This window comes from Hevea brasiliensis, chromosome 17 (genome assembly GCF_030052815.1).
Source record: "Hevea brasiliensis isolate MT/VB/25A 57/8 chromosome 17, ASM3005281v1, whole genome shotgun sequence".
In the NCBI taxonomy this organism is placed as follows: Eukaryota; Viridiplantae; Streptophyta; class Magnoliopsida; order Malpighiales; family Euphorbiaceae; genus Hevea; species Hevea brasiliensis.
The window spans coordinates 17,139,036-17,157,311 of record NC_079509.1 but is presented as its reverse complement, the minus strand read 5'-3'; the positions used below and the strand labels follow the sequence as shown (position 1 = coordinate 17,157,311).

Below are 18,276 nucleotides of genomic sequence, written 5' to 3'. Positions count from 1 at the left end.
AACCGGTATTATTTCACACACACACAAATAAAATTGAAAAAAAGGAAAAATCGCGATATAAGTTTTCACTTCCTCCGTCCCGCGATTAAGGGTGCTTTTGGCTCCTCTCCTTCTCCCTCTATTTCTTCCTGTGTTTGCGTCTCTCTCGCAAACCCTTCCATTCGATCCAATCCGAGAAGTCTATGTAAATCTTTATGTAATTGGGGGAAATCTAGGGTTTTTGGTTTTGATTTTTGTTTACTTTTTTGTGTTGTGTTTGTGAATTGTTGATTGGAGATTGTTGTTGTTGGGATGTTGGGGTTTGTGGGGGCTTGCAGATCTGAATAAGGTTTCGTGTGAAGTGGGCGTTTTATTTGGTAAATTTCAAAGATGTTTTGGCGTATGGCAGGGCTATCCACGGCGTCGCCGGTGAGTACCTTTTTTTTTTTTGCATTTCTAGAATTGTTGTCTCTTTTCTTTTTGATTCGTGTGTTCACGTGTTTATGAATGTATCTGCTTGTTATTCTTTGTTCCCGTATTGTCCGAATTTTTTTCTTTTTGGTTGGTGCGAAAGTGTGGGAAAATAGAAGGAAATGAATATTTTGAATTTTAGTTGCTTTTAGTGTTTCGGGCCTACCATTGACTGAAACTTTTGTCTGATTCATCACTGTAACGTATAGTGCCACTTCTAAGGGGGGTGGGGGAGGTGAGGAAGGCTTTTTTTCGTAATGTTATGATGGGCGGGCTGTCTAGCTTATAATTTATTTTCATTTACGTAAATTGAAATTTGTTTTACTGGATTTGTTAGAATGAAGAATTGGAACTAAAGAGAGATCAGCATGCGCCATCATGCTCACCTAATCCATGTTTAGCCCTGAACACACAACGTAACAATCGCAATGAATAAGCCAATTCAACTTGTAATTCCTTTTTTGTCTAAATACAAATATATATGTTTTGGCAGTTTTCGCTTGGAGAACTTAGTTTCTAGAAATTGTTGATATTGTTAGAAAAACAGTGGTCAATAGACTTTTTGCTGATAGAATTACACTGTTTGAACCCTTGTGGGTTTGTGAGATGCTTCCTTGAATTTCTGTGGTTCTAATTTTGGAATTGAATAATGTGATATTTCAGTGTATTTATGTCATCATGACCTTGAAAGCATTTTGTAATAAGAATGCTGGAAATCGGACCTTCTTAATAGTCTTCATTTCTTACATATGTGTGCTTCGGTACTGTGGATTGCAAAGCAGCATGCTGTAAGGTTGACCTGCATCACTCTGATCACGTTGCATGATATGAGATTTCTATTGGGAGTCATTATAATTTTTAATTAATGTGCCAACCATAATATTTCTTCTCTTTGCTGTTTGGACTAGGGTATCATTTTTGGGTGCATATCTATCTCAAACATGCATAAAAATATGCAGTTTTTTTTTAAAAAAAAATAATTTTCCCTATCTTTTGGGGGTCATGCTTGTGTACCGGAGGCAAAGTGGATTTTCAGCTATCGAGCTTCATCTTTTTACCACACTCATAGAAGCTAAGACATGGACATGTCTTTTGCTTTTGACTACGCCCACTGTGATCTACTTTCAACATCTTTTTTCTCTTCCTTATGTTGTTCTATACATCTCCTTGAAGGGATGAAATAAACAGCCCACCTGATGGAAACTCTACAAATTTTGGGTAATCTAGCGTTGTTAACTCTTCTTGCTTCTCCTTCCAAATGTGGCAAAGTTTGAATCCCTTATTTTGCTTACCATTATGAAATTTCAGGTGGCTTTTGTAATTTCATTTGATGCTATTTTAGAGTGCTGACCATTTTATGTGTGGATGTGTTGTATAAGTGCAAATAGTGATTCCTTTTTAAAATTTACTGTTGATTAATTTTATGAAAATTGCAGGTGGAGACAATTTTGGATAAGGAAAACTTTACACTGGAGGAGCTTCTTGACGAGGATGAAATTATTCAAGAATGCAAAGCCCTGAATGGACGCCTTATCAATTTGTAATGCTCTTTTTTTTTTATGGCTAATTAATCCGTGCTTTCTTTGCTTTTCTGTCATTGTTCAGAATCTCTAAGCATTTTGTTACCTCATGAGATATTGTAAATGTTGCTTCTTTATTTATTGGAATTAGTTTAGCCATCTTATTGGGAATATCTTTAAGAATATTTTTAAAATGATTTTATTCATATACAAAATTCTTATGGGAGTTGATATGTACATTGTGGTTGCGATGATTGTGTTGAAATGGAAAGATGCTCTTCTTTTAATAGTTAATTGAATCTTATTCTAGTTAGTGACACGCTTTAGCTCATTCCAGTAAAAAATACTAGGGGAAAAGAGTTCAGAAAACCACGAGAAGATTTTTCTGCAGGCAAAAAAGATGTTAAGACTATGGGAAGTCATACACTCAATGTCCTTTAAGTTGCTACATAAACAAAACAGAAGGCGAAGGGTGCTATTTAATATATAATCCTATTCAAAGCTCCTGCTTTTTTACATTATTATTAGTTTCAATTGACAAGCTTGATCACCTTGATGTGGGCCCAAATCAAAAGATTTACAGGCTTCATGAGGCAAATCATGATAATGTTTATTTGGGTTCTATGTGATGTTTTTTCACCAAGCATTTGCATCTGTTCAGACATCATTAGCATAATATGTTTATTCTTTTTGGTTAAGAAGTGAGGGAAGGAATGCAATCTTGGTTGCATGTAGAGTTCCTTCAATAGCTCTATGCATATTTCTTTTTCTTGTTTTTGCTCCATTCCTTTTTCTGGATTTCAGTTTATAATATTGTGCTTTACAAAGTTTCTATGTGAGACAATTCTCCTCAAAAGGTTTCTATTTCAGATATGGAACAACTTATTTATCTACAGAGTTGTTGTATTGCTTATTTCCTTTGCTCACTACCTTGATATAAATAAATGCAAATACTGTGTGAAATTTGCCACAGCCAGCACAGATTGGCTGGAGTGCATCATTTTGTTTGGTCAGGACATGATACAATACAATGTTTGTTAGACATGTAACATCACCACCCACCCCCCCTCTTCCTTTTTCTCTTTTTCCCTCTCTCTTGAGTTTGTTGCTTATTGCACATAATCTATTGGCAAGTGTCAGTTTGATTGAATACATAGACTGGAATTCTTTTGCTTATATTCTGATACACTTTTGAACACCCCATTTAAATTGAATCATAAATTCCTTTTGCAAGTTCAGTTCATTTAGATTCTTGAATTGTGTTTTTTTATGTTGTTGCAGTTTGCGAGAAAAGTCTCAAGTTGAGCAACTGATTCGCTATATTGTGGAAGAAGCTCCTGAGGATGCTGAAAAGAGGCGATCATTCAAGTGGGTTTCTATGGATAGCCATGTTAACATTGCTGGCAATTGTTGCATTACATGTGGACGGTCCTTCCCCCCCAACCCCTCTCCTCTTGGATGGTGGTGGTGTTAGGATTGTTTTTATGGTTGATACTGCTGTTTCATTTTGTGCTCAGGTTTCCTTTCATTGCATGTGAGATATTTACTTGTGAGGTTGATATTATACTCAAAACATTGGTGGAGGCTGAAGAGGTATGAGGTTTTTCCCTCTCTACAGTTGTATTACCTTTGTAAAACTTCTCTCACTGACTCTTCCTTTTTTTTTTTTTTAAATCATTTTGTGTCTACAGTTGATGAATTTATTGTTTTCCTTTTTGGAACCAAAACGCTCCCACAGCACACTGTTGGCTGGATACTTTAGCAAGGTATCCCAGCATGAACTTTTGGGAAGTTACTATATAAAAAAATAAAAAAGGCATTAACTTTTAAGCATTGTATTTTTTCCCTTTTATTTTGTGAAGAGGAACTGTAGCTATCACTGTTTTTATGTCTCCCAAATTTCTTGTTGCTAGGTTGTCATATGTTTATTGTTGCGGAAGACAGTTTCTTTTATGCATTATATCAAGGTAAGTTTACCCCTTTTCACATAAGGAAATTCTTACTTATTAGATGATTCTGTATATGTAGATGGATTTGTGTATTCTTATGGGAAGAGAAATTTGATAAGAACTAAATTTGAAAAGAGAATTACATAGTTGTTAAGGATGTGATTGCAACCAAGGTTTTTAATATCGATTTCAATGTGTATATCATGCTCTAAAAATTATGGATATATTGATGCAAAATATCAATGAGAAAAAAAAAATCTTATTGAGCAAGAGATTTGATAAGAACTAAAATTGAAAAGATAATTCCATGGTTAAGGATGTAATTGAAAGCAAGGTTTTTAATACTAATTTGGATGTGTATATCAAAAACTCAAAATTATGGATATATTGATGCAAAATATCAATGAAAGAAAAAATATTGATGTTTATTTTGAAGAATAAAAAATTCATTTAGAAAATTTTTGACATTTATAATTTCAGTAATAAGATATTTTAAGCAAAAGAGAAACAAGTATTAGATTAAAGAGGAAATATTAATGTAAGAATAAATTTAGTTCACTTTTTATTATTTAGCTCATGATTATAGGCTAATAATTTGATTATTATTTGAATAAATGAATCCGACATATTCATAATCTATATTTATGTATTTATCCTTTTCTAGATTTGATCATTATGGATTCAAAAGAAATGGATTCTACATTAAAATTTTAAAGAATCATAATAACATGTTCTCTAACTTAGCTTGAATGGCTGCACCTTTTTTTTTTTTTTTTCTGTTTAATCTTACGAGCTTGTTTTGAGTTTGATCTTGGGCGATGGTGTAATGCTATGCTTTTAAAATTCAGTGATATTAGTAGTTTGACTTCCCACAAGTTGAAAATATTGAGACAATACACGAAAAAAATTGTGCAATATCAAGAGAATTTCTGGTAAAATCAAAATATAGAATGATGAATGGTTGAATCAAGATGGTTGTAAATATTATACATTGCATGATGGTAATGATATCATTAAATTGAAGACCATGATTGCAATTTCTCGAAGTTGGCTATGTGATGTAGGCATTCTTAAAAGGATTATTTGTTTTGTGCATTGAGCTAGTGAGGAAGGTTCTCACTTGTCCTTTTGTTTATTTATTTATTTATTCATTCATTTGTGTGTGTGGGCATGCTTTCGCCTTTAAATGTGTTGAATTTAATGGGTTTGTAAGGATAGAATGAGTGGAATAGAGTGGTAAATTAGAGCTATGAGTTTCTTTCTTTCACCTTTCATTTAGATGCTTGGAGGTACACCAATGATGAGAAATCAGGACTACAATAGCTCTTATTTCTGTTTTGCTGTCACAGTTGCTGCTTTTGTCTTTTATGTAGTAAACACATATATTCCTTTTCTTTCACAATTGATAATAGAAATTGAAAATTTATTGCAAAAGAAATTGTTGCTTTTGGATGTTTGCAATGATATATTGTATGAGATGATGATTTCAAATGTTTTGAACTGTTGGTGACTGATCCAATTATTGAGTTGAAAGTATGTTTTTTTTTTTTTTAATAAATATAACAAATTGCATCATTTTATGATTCTAGAAGAACTATAATTTTTATGGGATTATAAATTAGTGATAATGGATAGTGGCCTTTGGTTCCAATCGGTGTGACAAAAGAGATTGAATTTTTTAATAACGTTTTGAACTTATGCTATACTTTTTTGAAGCTTCTAGTATAATCCATACCTATTTTCTATTGCATGTTGTGCTTTCAAAAGACATTTTGTGATGTTAGTGTGAGCCAAAAGAGCTTGGAGGTTTGAGGAATGTGAGACCACTTTTGTTGATGAAAGGAAGACTAAATACTAGACACAAATGACATTTGGTTTATCTTGAACTTGTAACTTTCGTTATTTTGTGCCACTTGGTTATGATAATAATATATTACCTTTTCATGATATACTAGATGATGTTAACTTCAGATGCCTTTCAAAAGTTAATGGATGCTGTCTAATCTACTTTTACTTTTTCTACTTTCAGCTTTACATACTTTTGATGGTGTTAATAACTTGTTTAATGGCACTTTGTTGTCTTAAAGGTTTAACCTTATTGATGTTTATTTAGCTGATGTGCTGTCTTTGTGCTGCCTTCCAGGCTCATCAGCAAATTCTTCGGAAGCTGGTTGACTTGATCGGCATTACGTCTCTCATGGAGGTTGATAGTTACTTGTTTTTGATATTCAAAATTCTTCGTTTGGTGTTTTGTTTCAGCTGCACTGTATTACATCTGCAGTTATTGTATATGATGTACATTTTTTGGGTTTTAACCTCCTTTTGTTCTATCATGATTGAAATTATATTTTCGTCCTTTGAGGTTACAAGGACACACAACTTTTTTTTTTTATAACTCCATAATTTAAGGTTCATCTTGGAATGATGATACTTTTCCAACCAGAAGCTTATTCATAATTCCATTACATATTTGTACAGGTATTAGTACGTCTGATTGGTGCTGATGAACATATGCATAGCAACTATACAGATGCAATGCAATGGCTAGAAGAAACAGATGTGTTGGAGATGATTGTGGACAAGTTCAGCTCTTCTGTAAGTTGCAGTAGTTCTCTGTGTGATTATGATTTCCCTTTTATCTAGCTTGCTGGATATAGGTTTTTATCGAACTTCTCTGGCTCATGTGGGCAAGATGAAGTTTTGCTTAATAATAATAATATATAGATTGATTGGTATGTAACAAATGTTTTTGGACTTGGACTTTGAAGGATTCCCCTGAGGAGCATGCTAATGCAGCTGAAACACTTTGTGCCATAACAAGATTTGCTCCCTCTGGTCTTGCTGCTAAAATCTCTAGCCCAAAGTAGTGTTTGCCTCTTAATCTGGCGTGGCATACATTTATTCTTTCCTCTTTTATTTCCTTGTTATCTAATTGTCAGTGTTTGTTTGTGCAACTTGCTGCAGCTTCATTGGCAGATTGTTTAGTCATGCTTTGGAAGAGTCACGCCCAAAATCTGTCCTTGTTAACTCGTTGTCTATATGCATATGCTTGTTAGACCCTAAAAGGCTAACTTTGGGGACATATCATACATATAATCGCCAGTTTAATCATGGGTCCACAGTAACTTCCAGTCCTGAGACAGTAGAAGGGATGCTGGAGAGCTTAGGTAAAGTTCTTTTGTGATGATGTTGGTTAGCATAATTTACTTAATGCCTAGATCCAAACTGCTATTATTACTCCTGCTTCCACTGCCTTCTTGGTGCGTACGAAAAAAAGAGGAGGTTGCAAACATCATAAAAAGACCCAGAAGCAAGTGTTCTCAATTCCTATAATCTATAACTTGGATTCAATAAAGAACTGCCCGAAAGGCAAGCAGCATATAGTGTGATTCTCACAGATTTAATGAGCTATAGGATTCTGGATAAATAATGATAACCCACATGTGCATGCATACATGCTCCAAAACTCATCCAAGAAGAGTAGTATCTAAATGTTATAGTTGGTTTAGAAGTATTTCTTCTCTGAAACTCTGCTCTCTCTACTTCCCCAGTTTTGTCTCACTAATGGCCAATCATATACCATTTACTCATCTTCTGATGGAAGATTGTATCTATTGCAAGCCTTCCTCGTCTAGCCCTTGCCTGCATTCATAATGAACCGAAATGTGTTCTATTTGGGTGGTTTTCTAGTGATTCAATTTTCAACAAAATATTTAGAAATATACTTGAATTTCAGCAATGGCCTCAATTGTGGCTTTACACATTTTGGAATTTAGTAGAAAGACCCATCGAGCTTTTGGACAGTTGAATGAGTAAGAGTATGGCAGATGGGGACTACTAAACAAAAGGAAACTGAAGAAGAAAGAGAACCAAATAATCAATTTTTACAGTGGTATATAGTGAACATTTATTATGTTTCTGTTTTCAGGTGATCTCCTGGAGCTTTTGGATGTTTCATCTGCAGAAGATGTCTTGTTGACTACATATGGTAAATTGCAGCCGCCCCTGGGAAAGCATCGTTTGAAGGTAGTATTTATTTATTTATTAAAAGAACCTTGTGCTTATATAAGTACTGGTTTCCTTATGTTCTTTCATTTGCTGTAATTTTGACATAATATTTGATCATCTCAAATGACATATGGCTAGTTTGTTGGTTCAATAGGCAACCCTTAAGTTGCCTGTTGATTTATTTTGAACCAAAACAATTTATGCTGACTACAACTTAATTGAAAAATTTCCTCCAGATTGTAGAATTCATTTCAGTGTTACTGATGGTTAGAAGCGAAACTGCTGAGAAGGAATTGATTCGTCTTGGAGCAGTCCAAAGGATTTTAGATTTGTTTTTTGAGTGAGTTTTAGAATTCCTGACATGGTAGGAAGATTGGTTAGATCCCGAGTTTTATTCACTGGCTTTGTTCAACTGTAGGTATCCGTACAATAACTTTTTGCATCACCATGTAGAGAACATAATATTTTCATGTTTGGAGAGCAAGAATGGTATTCTTATTGGGCATGTTCTCCGTGAATGTAATCTTGTTGGAAAAATACTTGATGCAGAGAAGAATTTCACATTGGTGGCTGACCCAGGCAAGGTAATTTACTAGTCATTTACAGTTATGCCATCATCCTTGTGATAGTCTGTTGCTTGGTATCTTTGGAGTTCAACTAGCTTTTTGGATTTGTATTGGTACTTCAAAATTGTGTTGGTTCATTCCTCTACAGCCAACATTTCCTGCTGATGGTAGGCCACCACCAAGGATAGGGAACATTGGACACTTGACACGTATATCCAACAAACTTGTTCAATTGGGGACTAACAATGGTGATATTCTGGCATGCTTGCAGGTTAATCCTATTCTTTGATATAATTGATGTATGTGGGAATACCATTGATAATATAAAAACTGTCCAGCTGATGAAGTTGGTAAATTGATTTGCTTTAATTAGTGCAATCAAATTGAATAATTGCTTTTGCAGTTCATCTTATGTACAAGTTAAATGTGCTTAGCATCATCAAGGTCTATAGAATTTTCTTTGCTCTCTATCTTCAATTACCTTTACTTCTAGCTCTTCCTGTTTTGTCATGATTTAGTTATAGTTTGTGTCAAATTTTATCTTCTGTTGAGCATGAACACATAGCTCTAGTTTAAACCATTTGAAGTTGTTTAGTCTTATTTTCTTTTTGGCAGGAAAATAGTGAATGGACTGATTGGCATACAAATGTCTTAATAAAGCGTAATGCTGTGGAAAATGTCTATCAGTGGGCCTGCGGGTGGGTATTGTATATAGATGATATTGCTTTGTTTTTTATATTTTCAGAATTGGTTGCATTTTTTGAAAAAAATTCCTGATGGGGGAAAAAAGGAAGGAGAAATACCTATTTTGAATAAGGCTTTTCCCTTTATGAAATTATCCTTGGCAAACATAAAATGACTTTGCAAAAGGCTGGTGGAAACAATTTGAATTCAAAATGAGCAATTGTGTTGGTGCTTATCAGTTTTTCTTACTGTCTGTTTCTCTTGTGTCTGAGTTATGGTTGCATCGATTGTGATGCTTCTTTCTTTAAATGGGTTAGTTGTCTTTTGCATGCACTTTTTGTGGTTGGGTTTTGGGCTTTGGCCTTTTTCAGTAGGTTACTTATTGTAAAAGAAAAAAACTGCAATAGGAGGCCAACTGCTCTACAAGACCGGAGAGATAGTGATGATGATGATTACCAAGATAGAGATTATGATGTTGCAGCCCTAGCAAATAATTTAAGCCAGGCATTTCGATATGGCATTTATGGCAATGATGACGTTGATGAGGTATGCTTTAGAACATTTGAAGTGCATTTACTCTTTTCTTTTTTTTTCTAAGCTAATAATTTTACAACTAGAACACTATGAATGTGAAAAAGTGTGTTGCCCCATAGAAAGTAGGGTATAATGGCAGGTAGCTTACTTCTACAAGAGTAGTTGTGGAAATGAGACTTTCTTATGGGCTAGGTGTACTGGAAATGAACCTTTGATTTGGCTGATTATTAAAGAGGCGTGCCTCAGGCTCTAGGCTCACTCAGCTCTAACCTTAGCGCCTCTACAGGAGAGGCGGGCAACATTCACCAGGCTCTTGTGTTATGCGCTTAGGCGTGCGCCGCTTTAGGCGCAAGGCTCTAGAAAGGCGTGCTTTATTTTCACCTTCGGCGAGCACTTCTATTGACAAAAAGTAACTACCATTCAACTCGAAATTTATTTCGTTGGCAATAACTAGTCACTAAAATCTTATCAAATTACCAGACTTAGGATCGCAAACCTTCCTTATTTCTATTTTCAACACTACCACTCATTATTTTTTTCAAAAAAAAAAAGTGTTGCATCTACACCTATTTTATGATCTATGCCAATCTAACTCGTGAATTAAATAATACTCTTTTAGTTCTTAAAGATGAGAAAGATAATGAAGATATTGAATTTGAAGATGATTATTGAGAGGATGAAAGGTGTAGAAGAGGATGAAGAAGATTATGATGCTACTCTTGATGAAGATTGAAGAGTAGTTATTTTATAGTTGGTTGACTTTAGTTTTGAAACATTAAAAACTATTCAAGTTTTAATATATTAATATTTCAATGCTTATTATTATTTTTAGTTTTATATTATTTGAAGTTTGATGGAATATTCACATTTATTTGACTTTGATTTTTTTTGCTCCTCACCTTGCTCAAGCATGCCTTGCTCCTAGGCTCCAGGACCTTTTGGTGCCGTAGTGCGCCTTGAGCCTTTATAACTATGGGCTGACCTTTGAATCCAAGTTAAAGCTAAAACAAATGGCATTTTGCTATCTACTCATTTATGCTGCGAAGCGTAAATGTGTTCTCAGAAGAGCCGCTTGTTTGAGAGCCTTGTAAGGATGAATTCCTACCTACATAACACATAAGAATTGGAACAATTAATGAAATAGTCCCTGCAAGTGTGGAGTAGCTGTCTAAGTTCCATTTGTTACTTTTGGAAAACTTGGAAGTGCTATTTATATTTTATTTAAAAAATATTTGGTACAGTTTTAATGGTCAAATTTTCCTAGTGACAAAGGCCAAATTGGCCATTGAACTATTGGGCAATCTCCAATTAGACCTAGAGCTTTTTTTGCTTTATTTGGTCTAGTTAGGACTAACCCCTTTTACTGTTATTTTAGTGCAATTTCTGACAAGCCCACTAGTGACACATGTCAAAAGGTAAAAGCAAATTGTAATAGGTATTATGTCTGGCAACTTCAAGCTTCTAAATAGCAAACTGATTAATTGATTTTTGCCTCTAGCATGTCTTGAGCCACTGAAGAATGAGGCACCAAGGTTTCAGGGTAGTATTCTTCACTATTCTCAGTCCATTCTTCAATAAATCACACTACTGAGAATGGAAGTGAAGAAATGAAAGTGAAGTAGGGGCTCGAGGGAGGATTTGTTGTCATTTTTCATTGATTCACACTTTGTGGGCTTAACAAAGGAGCCATAATATATGCGAGTGTGAGACTCAGTTTTGATGAGTTGGGTGCTAATTTGGCTTTGAAAACGCATTCTAGGCCTTCAAGACACAGTTTCCAAGTACTAGATCGAAATAGAGTTCAGTTGAATTGCATAGGTGTCGGCAATATGACTATAGAGTTCAGTTTTATTTGGCATTGAAAACACCTTGAGTAACATTTAAGAACTATATGAAATAATAGTGAATGTGGAGAACAGTGTTGATGCCATGAAAGGATGTCTTAGATTGAAAGCTATTCTAGCAATAAAACAACGGAGTAACAAGAGAAGGCTATAAAGGGTTACTGGGTTTGATAGAGTTAGGAATTTAAAAGCAGAAAAGAAAAAAAATATAAAGAAGGAATTGAATTTGTATTACTAATTAAAGGATTCAATAAGCAATACAGCCACTGAGTTCTTACTATTGTCTTCAACAATTACAATAACAAGAATCAGTAATACCAAAGAGACTTTTTAAGAAGCTCTTGGCCCAGCTACAAGCCGAAATACCAGGTAATACAAATTTTCTTCCCCCTCTTATTTTACATTATTCTCTCCTTATACTGTCATTCTCGCACATGCATTCCATCTCTTGTAACAACCTCCAGCTCAGCCTCTAGCATATTCTTTCTTCCAGAATCGTCTAGCTCAACAGCCATTCCTTTAGCATTTCCCTCTTAGTGGCTTAGGTCCATTACAGCCCACCTGCAATTTTGAATCCATATCATTGCCACCCTCTGAAAGACCAACCTTGTCCTCAAGGTTGAATGAAGGAAACTGGTTCTAGATATCAACTAAATTCATCCAAGTTGCTTCTTCCTCAGGTTTCCCTTTCCATTGAATCAGAATTTGAATGACTGGGTATTGATAAACTATAATCCTGTGCCAGTTCAACACTTTCTTTGGCTCTACCATATTTTCAGTTACCACCATTTCCTTTGGAAGTTCAGTAACAACTGGATGATTGCCTATCACATGTTTGAGTTGAGAAACATGGAAAGACCGGATGAATTCTGGCTTCCACCGGTAAGAGCAATTTATAGGCAATAGGTCCCACACGTTCCAGTATTTGGAAAGGCCCGAAATAACGAGCTGCTAACTTTGGAATAACTCTCGATTGTAAAGAGAGATTTGTGTGGTCGGAACTTTAAAAATACTGCTTCACCAACCTGAAATTCAACATCCTTTCGATGTTTATTGGCAGCTTTTACCATTCTCTGCTGAGCTCTTGCCAAATTGTATTGAAGTTGATGCAATATTTTGTCCCTGTCCAACAAGGTCTGTGCCACTGCTTCCACCTTCGTTTCACCAGGCAAGAACTTGAGTAAATTTGGCGGTGGTCTACCATATACTGCTTTAAAAGGTGACATGCCTATAGCAGTGTGATGGCTTGTATTATACCAATATTCTGCCCAAGCTAACCAATTACTCCATTGCTTAGGCTGCTCTGAAGAGAAACACCTCAGATAGGTCTCAAGGCACCGATTTAATACTTCGGTTTGCCCGTCTGTTTCCGGATGATAGGCAGTGCTCATTTTCAAAAATGTGCCTTGTGATTTAAATAGTTCACGCCAAAAATTACTTAGAAAAATTGGATCCCGATCACTCACTATTGATTGAGGCATGCCATGGAGTCGGAACTATTTCCTTTGTAAAAACAGCTGCTACTTCCTTTGCTGTAAACGGATGTTTTAAAGGTAGAAAGTGGCCATATTTTGAGAGACGATCCACTACCACTAATATACAATCAATACCATACGACCGAGGTAAGCCCGTGATGAAATCCATAGAAGTGTCTTCCCAAATTGCCTTTGGGATCGCAAGAGGCTGTAGTAAACCCGCTAGACTAGTGGCTTGATACTTATGTTGCTGACAAACAATACACTGTGCCACAAAGTCTTGAATTGTTCTCATTTTTCCTTTCCAGTAAAGAGATGCAGCAATTCGCCTATATGTACGGTAGGCTCCAGAATGTCCTCCAACTGGAGATGTATGAAATTCTAATAATAACTTAGAAATAAGAGGAGAGGTAGCTGAGATTACCATTCGACCCTTATAAAATAGCCGATTCTGAATAAGTTGGTATTGAGGATGAGAGCGCGGGTCTTGCTGCAATTAAGTTATCATCTTTTGCAACTCAGGATCTTGGCTCACCTCCTTGTCCACTTGATCCATGTCTACCCAATTCTGAATAGTAACTGGTTGGCATTCAAATTCCTCCTCACAATGAGATAGTGCATCTGCAGCTTTATTGGTATTGCCGAGCTTATACTTGATTTCAAAATCATACCCTAACAATTTTGCCACCCAATGTTGTTGAGCTAGAGTTGTAATTGGTTGTTGCAATAAGTGACTCAAACTTTTCTGATCTGTGTGAACCACAAATTTTATCCCCATCAAATATGGTCGCCAATGATGAACCGCGAGCACCATTGCCATCATTTCTTTTTCATAAGTAGACTTGCCAAGAGAATGGATTGACAATGCTTTGCTAAAATAAGCAATTGGCCTGCTATCTTGCATTAGCACAGCTCCAAGACCGCTTCCGGATGAATCACATTCTAATACAAAAGGTTTATTGAAATTCGGCATAGCCAAAATAGGCGAAGTAGTCATAGCCTGCTTGAGTTTCTCAAAAGCTTTTTGTGCCAACGGTGTCCATTGAAATTGAATAGCTTGTTCTTTCCGTAACAATTGGGTCAAAGATTGAGCAATTTTCTCATAATCCTTCACAAAGCGACGGTAATAACCAGTTAGGCATTAGAAACCCCGTGCTCCTTTTAGAGTCTTTGGTATAGGCCAATTGAGCACATTAGCAATTTTATTCGGATCCATTGCCACACCTTGTTTAGAAATGATGTGCCCCAAATATTCCACTTGTTGCCTGCCGAAAACACTTTTCTTTTGGTTAGCCACAAACTGGTGTGATTGCAATAACTGAAGAACTAATCTCAAATGATCCAAGTGGCTCTTTCAAGAATGACTATAAATCAAGATGTCATCAAAGAAAACCAATAAAAATCGTCTAGCTCAACAGCCATTCCTTTAGCATTTCCTTTAATCTTCCTTCTAGAATATACTCTTAGTGGCCCAGGTCCATTACAGCCCACCTGCAATTTTGAATCCATATCAGGGTTAACAAGAGAAACAGGAGCCAGTTCAGATGAAAGTTTATATTGGTCAAAGGACTTGAAGGCCTTAAATCATGCATGGAAATTAAAGTGATCCAGAAAGAGAAAAAATAGACCCAAGGAATTAACACAAAATAAATGAGACCCAGTTGACATTTGGAGGCAATAAAAACATCTCAAAAAAAATTGTGAAATGCAATTGCTAATAGATACCTATTGACGGAGAAACTAAGAGACGGAGATGGGAGGCAATAAGAGCATGAGCAATGGTGGACTGATTTTTCGGGTTCATTTGAAAGAGACGAAGGAAATAAAGACTGATATCAAAAGGGGATTTTTTCACACTAAAGAAAACAAAAAGGAAAGACCCAAAATGGTGAGAGAGGGGATTAATGTGAGGGATGCAAAACTTTTTCTGAGCTGTTTATATAGTCTTGAGCTAGAGAACAAGGTGAGTTCCAAAAATAGTATGTTATTACATTCATTTCCTCATGTTCCACTAGCACTTGTTGGAGGTCTGTCAAAATTTGGGCTAAAATGGCAGCAAAACAAAATTTTGTGGACCTAATTGGACATAGGCCAATACTTTACATGCCAATTTTGTCGCATGCTAGTTGCTCCTGTTTCAAATTGGTTTTGGGACCAATATTTAACTTTATCTATTGTAGTCCTAATAACCTTCTGTAAGTTAGAATACATTGAAAATTATAGCCTAGCTGCCTTGAGAAGTATACATAGAAATTATTTTTTAAATCCCCTAACCCTCATATTGAAAATACACAAACACTCGCACATGTATATTTTCTTAACCAACTGTTATTGACAAACTAGTTGGGAGTAGAGAGCCTTTTCCTTCCACTCAGCTCTGTTTTGTGTCAAGCTTTCTATTACTTAGTGCTACATAGACATGCATAAGCTGTTTTTGCCCTAATTTCTTTGCTTTCTTGTTCATTCATTTCAGGCACATGGATCACTTGAACGAGATGATGAGGTAATATACTTTCTACAAGACAAGCAATTTCATGAATAGGAGAATTTATCATGCGGCTGAAGGACTGTTTTACCCTCTGGATGGGGCTTTATTTTGTCCTCTTCTCTTTAGCTGGGGTGAACTTAAAAGTTATTGTGGTTTAGTTTGGGCCTAATAATAATAAAAGGATATATTTTTGTGTTTTTTCAATTATATCCAAAAATTTTTTTTTTCCAGTTTTACCTCAATTTCAAAACATAGCTTCAATTTATCCAGTTGACTGAAATTGGTTAAAATTGAAATAAGAAACATTTGATTATTGTTGGAGTTGAGGTTGAGGTTGAGGCAGTGCAGTTATGGGCTTGGAGGGTTGATGAAAGGTGGAGGGACGGTGGTGTTGGGTTGAGGTTGAGGTGGTTCAATCATGGCTGGTAGTTTGGTAAGTGACCAAGCTCATCTTTGACACGCAAACACATGGGCAAAGAGATTGAAGAATGCGAAGTGAGGATGGTAAAAGTAGCAAGGCTAATGACCATTAGACCCTACTTTGGGAGGGGAGTGCCAGAACAGGGGTGCGGGGAAAGAGAGTGGAGGGATGGAAGAGGAAGAGAGGGAAAGGTGGATGGAGGGAAAGAGAAGAAAAATTAATAAATTATTTTTTAAAAAAAAATTTGATATCAATAATAATAAACTTTTTTATCATATTTTTGACCAATTTTAATAAATTGGATACCGTGGAAGCTAAGTTTTCAAACTGGGGTAAATTTAAAATTATAAAGTTTGGATACAATTGAAAAATGCAAAAGGGTGGGACTTCTTCTATTTGTCATCTGACCTTTAGTTTACTGGAACTTGGAAGGTAGACTAGAGGCACACTATGTTTATGGAGTTTTTTGTCCCCCCTCTTCCTCTCTTTTCGAGCACTACATTATTTTTACTCATGCCTCTTTTGATCATCCTTGGTATCATCTGTTGATGGCTCATGTCCAACTTCAAAGTTGGGGCTTACAAGGCCCATTTCTTTCTTCTTAAAAATGGAAGAATGAGAAAAAAAAGTATTTTTAAAGAAATTTGTTACTCATGCCTCTACTAGACTCGGGTTGGACTTGATCAAGTGCGCAAGAAATAAATTAATATGTAAGATAAATTTCTCACTGAGATATTTTGCAGGATGTCTATTTTGATGATGAATCTGCTGAAGTTGTTATTTCTTCTCTGCGTTTGGGAGATAACCAGGAGAGGTTAGCCCTTCTAGTTCTTCCTTTCTACATGATGTTTTATTAGAATTTAAATTATTGGACTTGCTTATTTGTGTGCCATTTGCTTGGTCCTCATATGAACCTGTCATTGAATTAGAAGCTCTGGGATTTGTTGTGTGTAAAGAGTAGTGATGATGGTGGTTTGATTCAATGATTTTTATGATTCTTACTTCTTGATCTATCTGTGGTGCTTGCAGTGGCTCCCTTTTTACAAATTCCAACTGGTTTGTTTTTGAGGATGACAGAGTTGCCAATGAACGCTCTGCAGGAGCACTTGCCTCTCCTTCGCCTAACAATGAAGAAACTGCTGGTGTTAATGGTGTGGGCAATGATGAGATTATGGCTGGAGAAGATGACGACTTGGATGACACTGCATCTTCTCCTGTGCCTGACCTGAGTGTAGACAATACGTCTGTTAACAATTTATCTAAAGATTTAAAAGAAATTAGTGCAAATGATAAACCTCCTGTATGGGTTGAATGGAGGGAGACACTAGATTGTGATGATCCTTCCAAACCAGATGTATCTCCTGTGCCAAATGGTGAGCTTCAAGTGGACTCAGAGAATCAGGGTAGTGATAGTGATCCAGATGCAGCTAAACCTGAGGTGGGGAACCGGGATGGTGATACTGATCCAGATGCTGCTAAATCTGCAACTTCCATGGATGCATTGGCAGATGACAACAATGCTACTGAGGAATTGTCAAATGAAACAAATGAAAGCCCTACTCTCAATCCTCGTGCATTGTCAGAATTGGGTAATGATAATCCAAGTGTGGACCATAGTGCTTCTGATGATACTGAGGCGACAGCAGGAACTGCTGAGGTCAGTAAGGATGAACAAAAAGATGTGGTCAAGCAAGCAGAAAACTAAATGTAAATTCTCAAGAGAGTCGGTTTAATTGCCTAACTAGTACTCTGCAGCAGCAACATTGATAAGGAGGGAAAGATGAATACTGAGAGCGCTGCTGGTTGATTAGGTGACTGTATTTTAGAGCTTCTGTACATCTTCGATGGGCACTGTTATTTAGTAGGGTTGATTCTTTTTCCCCACCTGCCGAAAGCCTGAGCTCTCTCTCTCCAAGGGGATGATAAATAGGCTCTTATTTTCCACCTTTTATATCAGGCAATGCAATGCGTTGATTAATTATTTAGCTTTTAGCTTCTCCTTGGTAGTTGATTTAGAAACTGGCACTGTCCGGTGGTACTTGGATTTTTTTAAGCTCGAGAACCTGTTTATATCCTTAAATTTTTTTCCCTTTTCACATGAATGTCAAAAGTGTTGATTATAGAATCTTATCAGAGGCCTTTTTATATTTTTCTGTTTACATCACATCACAATGGCTAAGTTAGCCAGTGTTTTCTGTTTATTTACCTGCTCAAATTAGTTGGATATCCTTAATCAGTCTCTTAATTTGGTTGTGTATGAAAATTAAACTAGGTTAAGGATATCAAACTAATTTATAGAAAATCTAGTTTATTTTGATTCGATTTGATTCACTCCCA

At 35.9% G+C, this 18,276-nt stretch overlaps 1 protein-coding gene across 2 annotated transcripts; it reads left to right on the top strand.

Moving 5' to 3' along the window:
• Positions 1-18,069, top strand: LOC110642258 (uncharacterized). 2 transcript variants are annotated; one of them, XM_058139098.1, is made up of 20 exons: positions 1-184; positions 318-408; positions 1,887-1,990; positions 3,252-3,338; positions 3,488-3,563; positions 3,662-3,736; positions 3,884-3,937; positions 6,063-6,122; positions 6,398-6,514; positions 6,688-6,782; positions 6,884-7,086; positions 7,848-7,945; positions 8,164-8,267; positions 8,346-8,511; positions 8,642-8,764; positions 9,109-9,191; positions 9,585-9,723; positions 15,504-15,533; positions 16,683-16,753; positions 16,969-18,069. In XM_058139098.1, the coding sequence occupies exons 2-20, from the start codon at positions 370-372 to the stop codon at positions 17,642-17,644; spliced, it is 2,400 nt and encodes a 799-aa protein (XP_057995081.1). In that variant the 5' UTR covers positions 1-184; positions 318-369; the 3' UTR covers positions 17,645-18,069. The 2 variants fall into 2 exon arrangements, with proteins under 2 accessions (XP_057995081.1, XP_021649931.2); XM_021794239.2 differs by having other exon boundaries at positions 1-196.
• The last annotated feature ends 207 nt before the right edge of the window (positions 18,070-18,276 follow it).

Coding starts and splice junctions, on each gene's coding strand:
- LOC110642258 (XM_058139098.1), top strand. CDS start 370: ATGTTTTGGCGTATGGCAGGGCTATCCACGGCGTCGCCG. Junction 3,938..6,062: donor CTTTTATGCATTATATCAAG/GTAAGTTTACCC, acceptor GCTGCCTTCCAG/GCTCATCAGCAAATTCTTCG. Junction 8,765..9,108: donor ATATTCTGGCATGCTTGCAG/GTTAATCCTATT, acceptor TCTTTTTGGCAG/GAAAATAGTGAATGGACTGA.